Source organism: Ranitomeya variabilis, chromosome 5, assembly GCF_051348905.1.
Source record: "Ranitomeya variabilis isolate aRanVar5 chromosome 5, aRanVar5.hap1, whole genome shotgun sequence".
Taxonomy (NCBI): Eukaryota; Metazoa; Chordata; class Amphibia; order Anura; family Dendrobatidae; genus Ranitomeya; species Ranitomeya variabilis.
In genome coordinates this window covers 452064225-452080100 of record NC_135236.1, presented here as the reverse complement: position 1 = coordinate 452080100, position 15876 = coordinate 452064225, and the positions used below count along the sequence as shown (strand labels likewise).

Below are 15876 nucleotides of genomic sequence, written 5' to 3'. Positions count from 1 at the left end.
TGTCTGTCTCGGACCAATGACTGGGCCTGGCTCAACACTTTCCAGATCGCATACAGCTCTCTGAAATTCGATGATCTTGCCGCAATCTGAGGAGTCCATTCTCCCTGGTAGTATGTTCTTCCTATATGACCGCCCCATCCGTATTGACTGGCGTCTGTGGTAACTGTAACACAGGGATAGAGTACCCACGGTACTCCCTCTCTCAGGTTCCTCGGTCTGGTCCACCAGGTTAGGGATCTCTTCACTGACGGAGACACAAGCATCTTCCTGTCTAGGGAACTCTGTTTCCTGTTCCAGGATCCTAGGACTTCTCTTTGCAACTCCCGTGAGTGGAATTGGCTCCATTTCACACAGGGTATGCATGCTGTCATGAAGCCAAGTATCCTCATTGCATCTCTTATGGAGGGGGTACTTCTTCTGAATTGATGGATGTGTCTGATCAAGGCCTCTTGTCTGTCTTCTGGTAAGAAAGATGTTCTTAGGTTGGAATCCAAGATCACCCCCAAAAATTTTATTCTGGAATTTGGGACCAGGCAGGACTTTTTCCAGTTCACAATCCACCCCAGCTCTTGTAGGATGGAAAGGGTGAAAGTGCAGTCTATCTTGAGGAGTTTCTGTGATTTCGCCATTATCAGGAAGTCGTCCAGGTATGGGACTATGGTCACATTCTGATTCCTCAGATAGGCCACCACTTCCGACATCAGCTTGGTAAAGATCCTGGGCGCTGAAGCAAGCCCGAAGGGGAGACATCTGAACTGAAAGTGATGTACAATCCCCCTGTTCATTATGGCAAACCTCAGGAATTTTTGGTAGGAGAGGTGTATCGGGACATGATAGTATGCATTGCTCAGATCTAGGGTACACATTACCATGTCTTTGTCTATTAGAGGCGTCGCGGATCTTATAGATTCCATCCGGAATCTTTTGTACCGTACCCATTTGTTTAATGGTTTTAAGTTTATAATCGTCCGGGAGTCCCCGGACGGTTTCTTTATTGAAAATAAATGAGAATAATGGCCTTCGCCTCTTTCTGAGATGGGAACTGGCACAATCGCTTCTAATTCTAACAGCTCCTGGATGTTTGTCCACATGGAGGAGTCGGAGAGCGGGCAAGGTCGGGTTACTACAAATCTTTCTGGGGGACTGCCGGAGAATTCTAATTTGTATCCCTGTGCAATTACTTGTAGAATCCAAGGATTCTGGGACACCTTCTGCCAACCCCCTAGAAATTTCTGTAATCGACCTCCCACCTTTATGTCATTTATTTGACTTTGGTGTACCTGCACTAGGGAAGATGGAATCTCTACCTTTTCCACCCTTGGGATAAGACCACCTCCCAGTCTTCCCTTTCCCCTTGTAGTCTGTCCTCTGACCAGGTCGGGACCTACGAAAGGGCTGATATTTTTTGGTATTCTCCTCAGGGAAACCTTTCTTTTTATCTGAGGCCTTTTCTAGAATATCGTCTAGAATTGGCCCAAATACTTTATTTCCTGAGAATGGGATTCCACACAATTTATTTTTTGACTGGAGATCCCCCGACCAGGTTTTAACCCCTTCATGACCTTGCCGTTTTTTGCAATTCTGACCAGTGTCCCTTTATGAGGTAATAACTCAGGAACGCTTCAACGGATCCTAGCGATTCTGAGATTGTTTTTTCGTGACATATTGGGCTTCATGTTAGTGGTAAATTTAGGTCGATAATTTCTGAGTTTATTTGTGAAAAAAAACGGAAATTTGGCAAAAATTTTGAAAATTTCGCAATTTTCACATTTTGAATTTTTATTCTGTTAAACCAGAGAGTTATGTGACACAAAATAGTTAATAAATAACATTTCCCACATGTCTACTTTACATCAGCACAATTTTGGAAACACATTTTTTTTTTGCTAGGAAGTTATAAGGGTTAAAATTTGACCAGTGATTTCTCATTTTTACAACAAAATTTACAAAACCATTTTTTTTAGGGATCACCTCACATTTGAAGTCAGTTTGAGGGTTCTATATGGCTGAAAATACCCAAAAGTGACACCATTCTAAAAACTGCACCCCTCAAGGTGCTCAAAACCACATTCAAGAAGTTTATTAACCCTTCATGTGTTTCACAGCAGCAGAAGCAACATGGAAGTAAAAAATGAACATTTAACTTTTTAGTCACAAAAATGATATTTTAGCAAAAATTTTTTTATTTTCCCAAGGGTAAAAGGAGAAACTGGACCACGGACGTTGTTGTCCAATTTGTCCTGAGTACGCTGATACCTCATATGTGGGGGTAAACCACTGTTTGGGCGCACGGCAGGGCTCGGAAGGGAAGGAGCGCCATTTGACTTTTTCAATGAAAAATTGGCTCCAATCTTTAGCGGACACCATGTCGCGTTTGGAGAGCTCCCGTGTGCCTAAACATTGGAGCTCCCCCACAAGTGACCCCATTTTGGAAACTAGACCCCCCAAGGAACTTATCTAGATGCATAGTGAGCACTTAAAACCCCCAGGTGCTTCACAAATTGATCCGTAAAAATGAAAAAGTACTTTTTTTTCACGAAAAAATTATTTTAGCCTCAATTTTTTCATTTTCACATGGGCAACAGGATAAAATGGATCCTAAATTTTGTTGGGCAATTTCTCCTGAGTACACCAATACCTCACATGTGGGGGTAAACCACTGTTTGGGCACATGGTAAGGCTCGGAAGGGAAGGAGCGCCATTTGACTTTTTGAATGAAAAATTATCTCCATCGTTAGCGGACACCATGTCGCGTTTGGAAAGCCCCTGTGTGCCTAAACATTGGAGCTCCTCCACAAGTGACCCCATTTTGGAAAGTAGACCCCCCAAGGAACTCATCTAGAGGCATAGTGAGCACTTTAAACCCCCAGGTGCTTCACAAATTGATCCGCAAAAATGAAAAAGTACTTTTTTTTCACACAAAATTTCTTTTAGCCTCAATTCTTTCATTTTCACATGGGCAACAGGATAAAATGGATCCTAAAATTTGTTGGGCAATTTCTCCTGAGTATGCCGATACCTCATATGTGGGGGTAAACCACTGTTTGGGTGCACGGCAAGGCTCGGAAGGGGAGGCGTGCCATTTGACTTTTTGAATGGAAAATTAGCTCCAATCGTTAGCGGACACCATGTCGCGTTTGGAGAGCCCCTGTGTGCATATACATTGGAGCTCCCCTACAAGTGACCCCATTTTGGAAACTAGACCCCCCAAGGAACTTATCTAGATGCATAGTAAACACTTATAACCCCCAGGTGCTTCACAGAAGTTTATAACGCAGAGCCGTGAAAATAAAAAAATAATTTTTCTTTCCTCAAAAATGATTTTTAGCCCAGAATTTTTTATTTTCCCAAGGGTAATAGGAGAAATTGGACCCCAAATGTTGTTGTCCAGTTTGTCCTGAGTACGATGATACCCCATATGTGGGGGTAAACCACTGTTTGGGCGCACGGCAGGGCTCGGAAGGGAAGGCACGCCATTTGGCTTTTTGAATGGAAAATTAGCTCCAATCATTAGCGGACACCATGTCGCGTTTGGAGAGCCCCTGTGTGCCTAAACATTGGAGCTCCCGCACAAGTGGCCCCATTTTGGAAACTAGACCTCCCAAGGAACTAATCTAGATGTGTGGTGAGCACTTTGAACCCCCAAGTGCTTCACAGAAGTTTATAACGCAGAGCCATGAAAATAAAAAATAATTTTTCTTTTCTCAAAAATGATTTTTTAGCCCACAATTTTTTATTTTCCCAAGGGTAATAGGAGAAATTGGACCCCAAAAGTTGTTTTCCAGTTTCTCCTGAGTACGATGATACCCCATATGTGGGGGTAAACCACTGTTTGGGTACATGCCGGGGCTCGGAAGGGAAGTAGTGACGTTTTGGAATGCAGACTTTGATGGAATGCTCTGCGGGCATCATGTTACGTTTGCAGAGCCCCTGATATGCCTAAACAGTAGAAACCCCCCACAAGTGACCCCATTTTGGAAACTAGACCCCCCAAGGAACTTATCTAGATGTGTGGTGAGCACTTTCAACCCCCAAGTGCTTCACAGAAGTTTATAACGCAGAGCCGTGAAAATAAAAAATAATTGTTCTTTCCTCAAAAATTATGTTTTAGCAAGTAATTTTTTATTTTTGCAAGGGTAACAGGAGAAATTGGACCCCAACAGTTGTTGCCCAGTTTGTCCTGAGTACGCTGGTACCCCAAATGTGGGGGTAAACCACTGTTTGGGCGCACGTCGGGGCTTGGAAGGGCGGGAGCACCATTTGACTTTTTGAACGCAAGATTGGCTGGAATCAATGGTGGCGCCATGTTGCGTTTGGAGACCCCTGATGTGCCTAAAACAGTGGAAACCCCTCAATTCTAACTTCAACACTTACCCCAACACACCCCTAATCCTAATCCCAACTGTAGCCATAACCCTAATCACAACCCTAACCCCAACACACCCCTAACCGCAACACAACCGTAACCCTAATTCCAACCCTAATCCTAACCCTAATCCCAACCGTAACCCTAATCCCAACCCTAACCACAACTGTAACCCCAACACACCCCTAACCCTATCCGTAACCCTAACCACAAGCCTATTCTTAACCCTATTTCCAACCCTAGCCCTAATTCCAACCCTAACCCTAAGGGTATGTGCCCACGTTGCGGATTCGTGTGAGATTTTTCCGCACGATTTTTGAAAAATCTGCAGGTAAAAGGCACTGCGTTTTGCCTGCGGATTTACAGCAGATTTCCAGTGTTTTTTTGTGCGGATTTCACCTGCGGATTCCTATTGAGGAACAGGTGTAAACCGCTGCGGAATCCGCACAAAGAATTGACATGCTGCGGAAGATACAATGCAGCGTTTCTGCACGGAATTTTCCGCACCATGGGCACAGCAGATTTGGTTTTCCTTAGGTGTAAATGGTACTGTAAACCTGATGGAAAACTGCTTCGAATTCGCAGCGGCCAATCCGCTGCGGATCCGCGGCCAATCCGCTGCAGATCCGCGGCCGATCCGCTGCAGATCCGCGGCCGATCCGCGGCCGATCCGCTGCGGATCCGCGGCCGATCCGCTGCGGATCCGCGGCCGATCCGCTGCGGATCCGCGGCCGATCCGCTGCGGATCCGCGGCCGATCCGCGGCCGATCCGCGGCCGATCCGCGGCCGATCCGCGGCCGATCCGCTGCAGATCCGCGGCCGATCCGCTGCAGATCCGCGGCCGATCCGCTGCAGATCCGCGGCCGATCCGCTGCAGATCCGCTGCGGATCCGCGGCCGATCCGCTCTGTGTGCACATGCCATAACCCTACCCCTAACCCTAACCCTACCCGTAACCCTAACCCTAATTCTAACCCTAACCCTAGTGGTAAAAGAAAAAAAAATATTTTCTTTATTTTATTATTGTCCCTACCTATGGGGGTGATAAAGGGGGGGGTTTATTTATTATTTTTTTATTTTGATCGCTGTGGTAGAACCTACCACAGCGATCAAAATGTACCTGTAACGAATCTGCCAGCCTGCAGATTCGGCGGGCGTACTGAGCATGCGCCCGCCATTTTCCAAGATGGCGGCGCCCAGCGAGGAGACGGCCGGACACCGGGAGGATCGGTAAGTATGAGGGGGTGGTGGATCGGAGCACAGGGGGGGGGAATCGGAGGACGGGGGGAGCGGACAGGAGCACGGGGGAGCGGACAGGAGCACGGGGGAGCACCTGACAGAACGGACGACTGGGGAGGAGATCGGGGGCGGTGGGGGGGGCCAGTACATGATTTCCAGCCATGGCAGATGCTATTGCAGCATCGGCCATGGCTGGATTGCAATATTTCACCATTTTCATAGGTGAAATATTGCAAATTGCTCTGATTGGCTGTTGCACTTTCAACAGCCAATCAGAGCGATCGTAGCCACGTGGGGGCAAAGCCACCCCCCCTAGGCTGAAGTACAACTCCCCCTCTCCCTGCAGATCGGGTAAAATAGGAATTAACCCTTTCACCCGATCTGCAGGGATGCGATCATTCCATGACGCCGCATAGGCGTCATGGGTCGGGAAGGGGTTAAGCCATATGGCTCTTCTGGCCGCATTAGACAGGGATTCGCTTCTAGCCGCGAACCTTACAGATTCGGCAGAAGCGTCTGCCATAAAGCCTGTTGCGAGTTTGAGCAATGGCAATGATTTAAGGATAACCTCTCTGGAAGTTTTGGCTTTGAGGTGATCCTCTAAATCGTCAATCCATAAGTGCATTGACCGGGCTACGGAGGTTGCCGCTATATTGGCCCGTATTATTGCCGCGGAGGACTCCCAAGTTCTCCTTAGCAAACCGTCTGCTTTACGATCCATAGGATCTTTTAATGCGGAAGAGTCCTCAAATGGGATTGAGGTCTTCTTCGCCACCTTTGCTAGTGGGACATCGATCTTGGGAACTTCATCCCACACTTTAATGTCCTCAGGGTTGTAGGGCAAACGAAGTCTAAAGTCCCTGGGAATCACTAGCTTCTTCTCCGCTTCCTGCCACTCTTCCAGGATCATGGAACGAATGTGGTTGTTGACGGGGAAGACTTTTGTCACTTGGGCATGTAATCCGCCAAACATCTCGTCCTGGATCGAGGTCTCCTCTGGTGTATCTTGTAGCTGCATGGTGTTACGCACAGCATAAAGAAGCTCATCCGTGTCTGTTGCGGAGAAGAGATATCTCTTCCCTCTGCCCACAGATCCGTCTCTTTCTTCCTGGTCAGAATCCCCTGAAACCTCACCCTCGGAAGAGGGGCTAGATTCCCTCGGCCTCTTCCGTGAAGTCTGCGCTTCTGACTGAGTAGCCTGGGGAAGATTCAAGCTTGAGATAGAAGCCTGAACCTCCTGTCGTATCATGGTCATCATACTGGATAGCAGCGCTGTCTGCTCATCACCCACAATTTAGGATGTGCATGATTTGCACAATGGTTTCCGCCAGTTTTCCGGAAACTTAGTGGAACATATCGGGCATTTATTTTTCCCCGATTTTTTCCTTTCGGCTGTGGGGATGGAAGGCTCAGCCTAGGGTAAAATAGAGACACGTGGCACCGTAAGTAGGAAGCAGGGGGAGGGGTGAGCTTTGTGGTATGGCTTTGCATAGCCCACTCACGTGCCCCTGAAGCTGGTCAGTCCCCTCAGGTCTGGCAGTCTCCTCCATTATTGACAATTCTACGTATAGCCGAGTGCTCCCTTTGTCAGGATGGCCGGCGGTATACAGACCCCCCTGGTGAGATTATATAGGTTTTACCTGGTTGATCCTGCCCTCCTTACCGCCGCTGCGGTGACCGCGCTGAGCCCCTCACCGAGGCCGGCGCTGCTGCCGGCGTCATCCTCCATGCTGGTCGCACCGGAAGTGACGCGGTCGTCGCAACCGGAAGTGACGCGGCCGCTGGACCCGGAAACCGCGGCCGCACGCTGGAGCCGGCCGCTGCTGGAAGCGGTCGCCGCATACACCTCCCGGCATGCAGGCACCCGGGCCGAGAGCCCCCCGAGGAGGAAACGGACCGGACCCCAGGAGCAGCGCTACACTGGGGAGGCTGAGGGACCCCCCATGGCAGGTATCAGCCGCAGATATCTTGCGGCGGGGAAGGGAAAGGCTGGGGCCCCCGATCCCCACCATCTGCACAGCACCGTCGGAGGGCATCTTGCAGTTCCTATCCGCAGTGGGACAGGAAAAACACTGATGGGTGGAGTGGGGAGGGTCCTTTTAACTTGTGGTTCCTGTCCCACTACGGATAAGAAGGACGTCCTCCAATGGTGCTGTCAGGTGGTGGACTGGAAAAAAATTATATTATATATTCTGTTCTCTAATGTTTTTAAGTAGGGTTCTCTGAAAGGGCCTGTAGTTCGCCTACCCTTCTCGCTGTTGTGATGGTCACCAGGAAAGCTGCTTTCCCCAGACTATTTATCGAAGTCTAATATCTATAGGTTCAAATGGAGGTATTGTGAGGCCTTTGAGAACCACATTCAGATCCCAGGCTGGGCCCAAATTAGGAATTCTAGGTTGCAGACAAGAGGCTGCAATCAAATCACACCCAGCGATGGTCAACTAGCTTCTGATCAAATTATGAGCTGAGGGCTGCAACTTGGTCTTAACATACTAGTCTTTAAACCTCTCTCTAGCCTGTTTTTTTATTTTTTATTTTTTTTTTAACAGATTTGCACGACATTTGGATGCAACAGTCGGTGGGTTGCATCCGCACCAGGATATGAAGGTTTTCCATATATTGTTGTTAATAGAATGGGTCACTGGCTTTCTGCTTCCTTACAGTGTTTTTACCACTTTATCCATGAGACATCTAGCCTTTAGGATGATGGATTCAGAAGCCAGGCTGCAAGTTGTAAGGCTTGAGGATCTGGGCGACATCAATCCCTAGTGGAGGTTGCTGGTTGGTGGGAGAACTAGCAGGCCATCTACCTTTAAGTTGTTCAGAGCGCTGAACCAGCTTCTTTTTGGCCAATGAGGTGCTACTAGAATGGTCTTTGTCTTGTGGATCGCCCCCATAGGGCAGTGGGGTACTCGGTACCAGGTCCTTCGGTTCTCAAGGGGGATGTCACGGTGGCTGACCCGGTCCGTGGCCCTAGGGACGTCCGTTGTAAAAGGGAAAGGTCTTTAAAGGGATATGTTCGTGACGCCACCTGTGGTATTCGGTCAGCGTGACCGACGCTGCTTTAAGGGGTCCGCTGGGGTGAGGTTATGGCAGCTAGATGGTATACCTTCCCACAGGTGACGTGTATCCCCAGGGCTTCCCAGTGTGTGGATGGTGAGAGGCTCAGTGAAGAACGAGGACACAAGGTTGCAGTCTCTTTACCTTTTTACTGAAGGCTTCAGCATCCACAGTCCAGGGTACAGACCACAGAGTAGGCAGAGTCTGGCTGGCTTGGAGGCAAAGCCAGAGTCACCTTATCCAGGTGGAAATCAGTAGCCTTACTCTAGCGCCTGGGTGTCGTAGTACCTTACTGCTGAGCCTCTCATAAGGTCCTCACAACTGTTGTAGATGTTATGTCTCTTTCTCTGTCCCCCGGATGGATAGGACAACCCCGTATGACCGGTGGCCTGAGGCTTTTTACAGGGATTCTAGCACGCCCCGGACTCTCGTGGGTGCATTTGTGTACATTTGATTTTTTTTTTAATGGTTTTAATTTTGAATGGTGTGAAAAGGGGATTTGAAAATAAAAAACACATAGATATATATATTTTTTTTTAACATTTGACTTGCTTCAATAATCTCTATAGACTAGAAGCTACAGTTGTCTGATCGCCTCTGCTACACACAACCGATGATCAGATTGCCTGTGTGTAGCAGAAATTCTCATTTACTATGAGCGTCGACCACTGGGCGGTACTCATAGCAATCTGGCAATGACAACCATAGAGGTCTGCTTCAGACTTCTGGTGGTCATGTCGACCCATTGGCGACCTGCAATCATGTGCATGTGACGGGGTCAGCGATCGGCTGGATTTAAAGGGACTGTCACCTGAATTTGGAGGGAACAGTCTTCAGGCATAGGGGCGGGGTTTTCGGGTGTTTGATTCACCCTTTCCTTACCCGCTGGCTTCATGCTGGCTGCAATAATGGATTGAAGTTCATTCTCTGTCCTCCGTAGTACATGCCTGCACAAGGCAATCTTGCCTTACGCAGGCGTGTACTATGGAGGACAGAGAATGAACTTCAATCCAATATTGCAGCCAGCATGCAGCCAGTGGGTAAGGAAAGGGTGAATCAAACACCGGAAAACCCTGCCCCTATGGCTGAAGATTGTTCCCTCCAAATTCAGGTGACAGAGTCCCTTTAAGACACTGCTTCCAGTAAGCACAAAATAAATGCTGCATTTAACTAGTTAACAGTAGCGGGTGCATCGTGATTCCACCCACAGCTGTTGCAGGCACATGTCAGCTGTATAGATCAGCTGACATTTGCCTAGAAAGGTGCAGGCTCAGAGCAGGGGGGGGGGGGGGAGGAGTCTGACGTGCTGGAAAGGTGTTAAAGGGATTCTCCGCTTCTAGGACAACCCCTTCTTAAACTAAAATGTTCAGCCCTGATAAAACAAAGCCTACACTCCCGTTCCAGCGGTGTTGATACTCGGTCTCCTGGGGCTGTGATGCGGTGGAATGACACGTGATACCTGGCGCCCAATCAGCGCTGGTGTCACTGACTGTGCCTTTGGACAAACTGAAAATGAAGCCAAGGTTCAGCCGTAGCACAGACTTCCTCTTCATGTTCAGTTTGTCCTAAGGCAGGGACAGTGACGCCATTTCTGATTGGATGTGTGGCACCACGTATCATTCCACTACATCATAGCCCGGAGGACCGCGAGTGACTTTTCCTCTGATTATTTGTAACCAAAACCAGGAGTGAAACACAATGTAATCCACGTGTCATTTCACTCAAAGAATAAGCGTTTTGCTCATGATTTGGGCAAATACAAGCCGTAGTCCATGTTCACACACACACACGCACGCGTTTTATGCAAATAATTTGCCTTTCACAATACCAGCAAGATCTGTAAACCCAGGATCAGTATTTTACCTCAGAGTTTGTAAGCCAAAAACCAGGAGCTGAACAATCAGAGGAAACACTAGAATAAAAACACTCCACCACTTCTGTGTTTATCACCTACTCCTGGTTTTAGCTTACAAATACTGAGGTAAAAACTCAAAACATTATGGCTATGTTTCCACGGTCAGGAAACCTTCGGGATTTGCTGCGGATGGGATGCTGCATACAGCCACAGTGTCCAGATGTTACAGCATAGTGCAGGGGATTTTATGAAATCCCATCTCCACTATGTGTGTAGGGCTGCATCCGGAGGCCCTGCGTAACTGGACATGGGGCGCGTCTTTATAGACTGCAGCATGTCTATTTATCTTGGAGAGACACTCAGTCTCGGCAAGATAAATAACACAGTCTATGAATACAATATGGCGATTCTGCATGTGTTCAATGAACACATGCGGAATCACCGCGCATACAACAGGGGGCAGCGCTTTGGGCAGAGTGGAGTATCTGCTGTGTCCAAAGCGCAGGGAATTCTGAATGTGGAGACATAGCCATAATGTGTGAATACGGCCTAATAATTCAGAACTCAAACACATGCCTCCCTTGCCCCCTCCTCCTCACAGAGAAAACTGCAACTCTTAGGCTACGTTCACATTTGCGTTGCGCGCCGCTGCGACGGCGACAACGCACAACGCACACAAAAATGCAACAAAACGCACGCTAAAACGCTGCGTTTTGCGACGCATGCGTCCTTTTTTGCCGAAAGTTGGACGCAAAAAAAAAATGCAACTTGCTGCGTTCTCTGCGCCCAACGCTTGCGGCCAAAAAAAACGCATGCGTCGCACAACGCATGTCCATGCGCCCCCATGTTAAATATAGGGGCGCATGACGCATGCGGCGACGCTGCGGCGCCGAACGCTAATGTGAACGTAGACTTAAAGTGTATTTAACTCACTTATATAGCGCCATTAATTTTACAGCGCTTTACAGGCATCAACATCGCTGTCCCCATTGGAGCTCAATTGCCTATCAGTTATGTCTTTGGAGTGTGGGAGGAACCCCACGCAAACACAGGGAGAACATACAAACTCCTTGCAGATGTTGTCCTTTATGGGATTTGAACCCAGGTCTCCAGTGCTGCAAAGCAACAGTGTTATCCAAATCTGTGGCATATGAATTCAGCTTTTTTGGGCAGAGATTTTGGCAAATAAAACCAACTTTACTAAAAATGTATTGTGGACAACTAAGATGTAATCTGAAAAAAAGAAAAAAAAAAAAAAAAAAGCGTAAAAAAACCTGCGTTTTTTTTACTTCTGCAGAATAATGCTCTTAGTGTGAGAAACAAGATAATCTTGTAGTTATGATACTTTTTAACGGCCAACAAGGATAAATGTTACACAGCATGTCCATTCCTAAGAAATCCCGAAAAGCTAGCTTTGTAACAATTTATTTTAATTTTTGTTAGCCATTAAGAGATATAACTACAAGATTATTTTGTTTTTCACATTGGGAGCATTATTTTCTCAACTGGATAACAATTTTTTTTCTTTACTCCTGCAAAAAAAACACTGTCTATAGCCTTATCCTGAGCAATCTCAAATCAAACACAAGAGTCAATTTGGGGTGGGTGTCATGCAAATTTTGGTATATATAAAAAAAATTAAAAAAAACCCTCCAACACAGACCCTGCTGTCTGCATTATAAGGACACTAGTACATAGGAGCATGTTTGTACAATACATGAAGTGACGGTGTCAAACGGCAATGTCTACAGACACACAAACCCAATGCAAAGGATTTCTCCTGAAGAAACAAAATTGTATAAAAAAAAAAAAAAAAAAAAAAACACAAACCCCCCCCCCCCCCCCCACAAACAAGTAAAACAAACTTATGTACCCCAAAAGGACATAAAATCACCAGCCCACCACACAATACAAGCCCCCGCACAACTCCATTGAGTGCACAAATATATTAAGAAAACGTTATGTTTCAGAAAATGGTGATTACACAAATAGACAAATTTTGGTTCTGTTTACACAAAATTCAGAAAAAAAAAAATTACATATATCTCAATAAATTGTTTCCCCAGATGCAATACGGTAAAATTAATGGCATCTTTCAAAAACTGCTCTCCCTACAGACAGGCCCTCATTACAGTACTTCAAATTATGGCTCTTGGAAGAAAACTGCATTTAAACCTTTAAAATTATCTGTGACCATAAAGAGTTAAATAAAAAACCTCATACCACAACTAAAAAAATAAAGTCAAAATACTGATACAACAAAAAGTATGAAATGAATACTCTACGGGGCTGATGAGAGTAATAGGCTTTCCTTGTTCGTGCAGGTCTGCCGCACACAGACAGCCGGCAGCATTGGAGGCTACAGCACGGGCCGTGCCACGGTAGAGCAGTCCGGAGTGTAGCAGCGGAGCCCTGGCAGGACAGGCACGGTGTGAGGGAATGTCAGAACCTCGGCAGGACAGGCACGGTGTGAGGGAATGTCAGAACCTCGGCAGGACAGGCACGGTGTGAGGGAATGTCAGAACCTCGGCAGGACAGGCACGGTGTGAGGGAATGTCGGCACCTCGGCAGGACAGGCACGGTGTGAGGGAATGTCGGCACCTCGGCAGGACAGGCACGGTGTGAGGGAATGTCAGAACCTCGGCAGGACAGGCACGGTGTGAGGGAATGTCAGAACCTCGGCAGGACAGGCACGGTGTGAGGGAATGTCGGCACCTCGGCAGGACAGGCACGGTGTGAGGGAATGTCAGAACCTCGGCAGGACAGGCACGGTGTGAGGGAATGTCGGCACCTCGGCAGGACAGGCACGGTGTGAGGGAATGTCAGAACCTCGGCAAGACAGGCACGGTGTGAGGGAATGTCGGCACCTCGGCAGGACAGGCACGGTGTGAGGGAATGTCGGCACCTCGGCAGGACAGGCACGGTGTGAGGGAATGTCAGAACCTCGGCAGGACAGGCACGGTGTGAGGGAATGTCGGCACCTCGGCAGGACAGGCACGGTGTGAGGGAATGTCAGAACCTCGGCAGGACAGGCACGGTGTGAGGGAATGTCGGCACCTCGGCAGGACAGGCACGGTGTGAGGGAATGTCGGCACCTCGGCAGGACAGGCACGGTGTGAGGGAATGTCAGAACCTCGGCAGGACAGGCACGGTGTGAGGGAATGTCGGCACCTCGGCAGGACAGGCACGGTGTGAGGGAATGTCAGAACCTCGGCAGGACAGGCACGGTGTGAGGGAATGTCGGCACCTCGGCAGGACAGGCACGGTGTGAGGGAATGTCGGCACCTCGGCAGGACAGGCACGGTGTGAGGGAATGTCGGCACCTCGGCAGGACAGGCACGGTGTGAGGGAATGTCGGCACCTCGGCAGGACAGGCACGGTGTGAGGGAATGTCGGCACCTCGGCAGGACAGGCACGGTGTGAGGGAATGTCAGAACCTCGGCAAGACAGGTACAGTGTGAGGTAATGTCGGTCCCTCCGTCAGCCGCGGAAGGGGACAGGCAAGGTGTGAGGTAATGTCGGCGCCTCAGCCGCGGCAGGACAGGTACAGTGTGAGGTGATGTCGGCGCCTCAGCCGCGGCAGGACAGGCACGGTGTGAGGGAATGTCGGCACCTCGGCAGGACAGGCACGGTGTGAGGGAATGTCAGAACCTCGGCAGGACAGGCACGGTGTGAGGGAATGTCGGCACCTCCGTCAGCCGCGGCAGGACAGGTACAGTGTGAGGTGATGTCGGCGCCTCAGCCGCGGCAGGACAGGCACGGTGTGAGGTAATGTCGGCACCTCCGTCAGCCGCGGCAGGACAGGTACAGTGTGAGGTGATGTCGGCGCCTCAGCCGCGGCAGGACAGGTACAGTGTGAGGTGATGTCGGCGCCTCAGCCGCGGCAGGACAGGCACGGTGTGAGGTAATGTCGGTCCCTCCGTCAGCCGCGGCAGGTGTGAGGTAATGTCGGGACAGTGAGGAGACCCGCGCTCCAGTGTGGCGGCCGCTCTCCCGCGCACAACTACCTGCACTCTGAAGCCAAAAGCGCGAGGACTGTCTGCGCCGACCTCCCCGGTCACACCGAGCGTTATTCGGTCACCACACATACAGGGACCTACCTGACCTGCGGAGCTCTCCCAGGGACATCGCGATACGCTCGTCCTTATCGGTGCTCCCCTGAGCGTCCCCCGGCGGGGTGCCACGGTGCCCGGCTCCGCTGTCTATGGTACCGGTGCTGTCAGCAGTGTCGGGCGATCTCAGGGTCATTGGCACTTACAGGGGCTACAGCGCTATTGCGGGGTCCCGTCACCGCATCCTCATCCCGGTGCTGCGGCGGCTGGAAGGTCGGGGTCTGCGGCAGATTCCTCCCTGGAAAGCAGATGAACAGCGATCAGTCCCCTATACACGTTTCTAGTCGTGACATATGCAGCCATGTCGCCGACACCTCAGCCCCGCTCCTCGCCGTCTCCAGTACCAGACTCCGCCCCCACTAGCGGCAGATCTGCTGCATGCACAGCCACATCGCTGCCGACATGTCGGAGGGTGAGGCAGCCCCGACTGTACACGGCACTAGCGGACAGGTGCGAGGTGTGAACACGGAGCAAGAACATATATGGAGCTCGCAGCGGTATAAGCCAGTCCGTGCATGCGACTTCCCGTATGGAAGATGACATTAGGTGTCGCATGTGACAGACGATCGCTTGGGCATCTGCTATTCCTGCACGCGGCTTCCACTATGGCTTCATAGGTCATCGCACAAGTACAACTCCAGCATTGCTCTCATATGGAATAATGGCCGCTATCGGATCGGCTATACCCAGGTCCTGCTGCCTCCCATGGAAATATCGCATCGGCTATACCCAGGTCCTGCTGCCTCCCATGGAGCAAGGGAAATTATCGCATATCACAGATGAGCCGCAGATCGCATCGGGTACACACAGGTCCTGCAGCCTCCCATGTAACCAGGGCCATTATCGCATCGGGTACACACAGGTCCTGCAGCCTCCCATGTAACCAGGGCTACTATCGCATCGGGTACACACAGGTCCTGCAGCCCCCCATGTAACCAGGGCCATTATCGCATCGGGTACACACAGGTCCTGCAGCCTCCCATGTAACCAGGGCTACTATCGCATCGGGTACACACAGGTCCTGCAGCCTCCCATGTAACCAGGGCTACTATCGCATCGGGTACACACAGGTCCTGCAGCCTCCCATGTAACCAGGGCCACTATCGCATCGGGTACACACAGGTCCTGCAGCCTCCCATGTAACCAGGGCTACTATCGCATCGGGTACACACAGGTCCTGCAGCCTCCCATGTAACCAGGGCTACTATCGCATCGGGTACACACAGGTCCTGCAGCCTCCCATGT

The 15876-nt window shown here is 49.8% G+C and overlaps 1 protein-coding gene across 2 annotated transcripts in view; it reads right to left on the bottom strand.

Annotated features, from left to right (window-relative positions):
- Positions 1 to 15876, bottom strand: part of SOCS2 (suppressor of cytokine signaling 2) — a 69478-nt gene that overhangs the window by 52790 nt on the left and 812 nt on the right. For both annotated transcript variants that reach the window (XM_077265406.1, XM_077265408.1), the window contains exon 2: positions 14620 to 14869. In XM_077265406.1, coding sequence (XP_077121521.1) covers positions 14620 to 14767 — 148 coding nt within the window. In that variant the 5' untranslated portion in view covers positions 14768 to 14869. The remainder of the gene's footprint in view (positions 1 to 14619; positions 14870 to 15876) is intronic.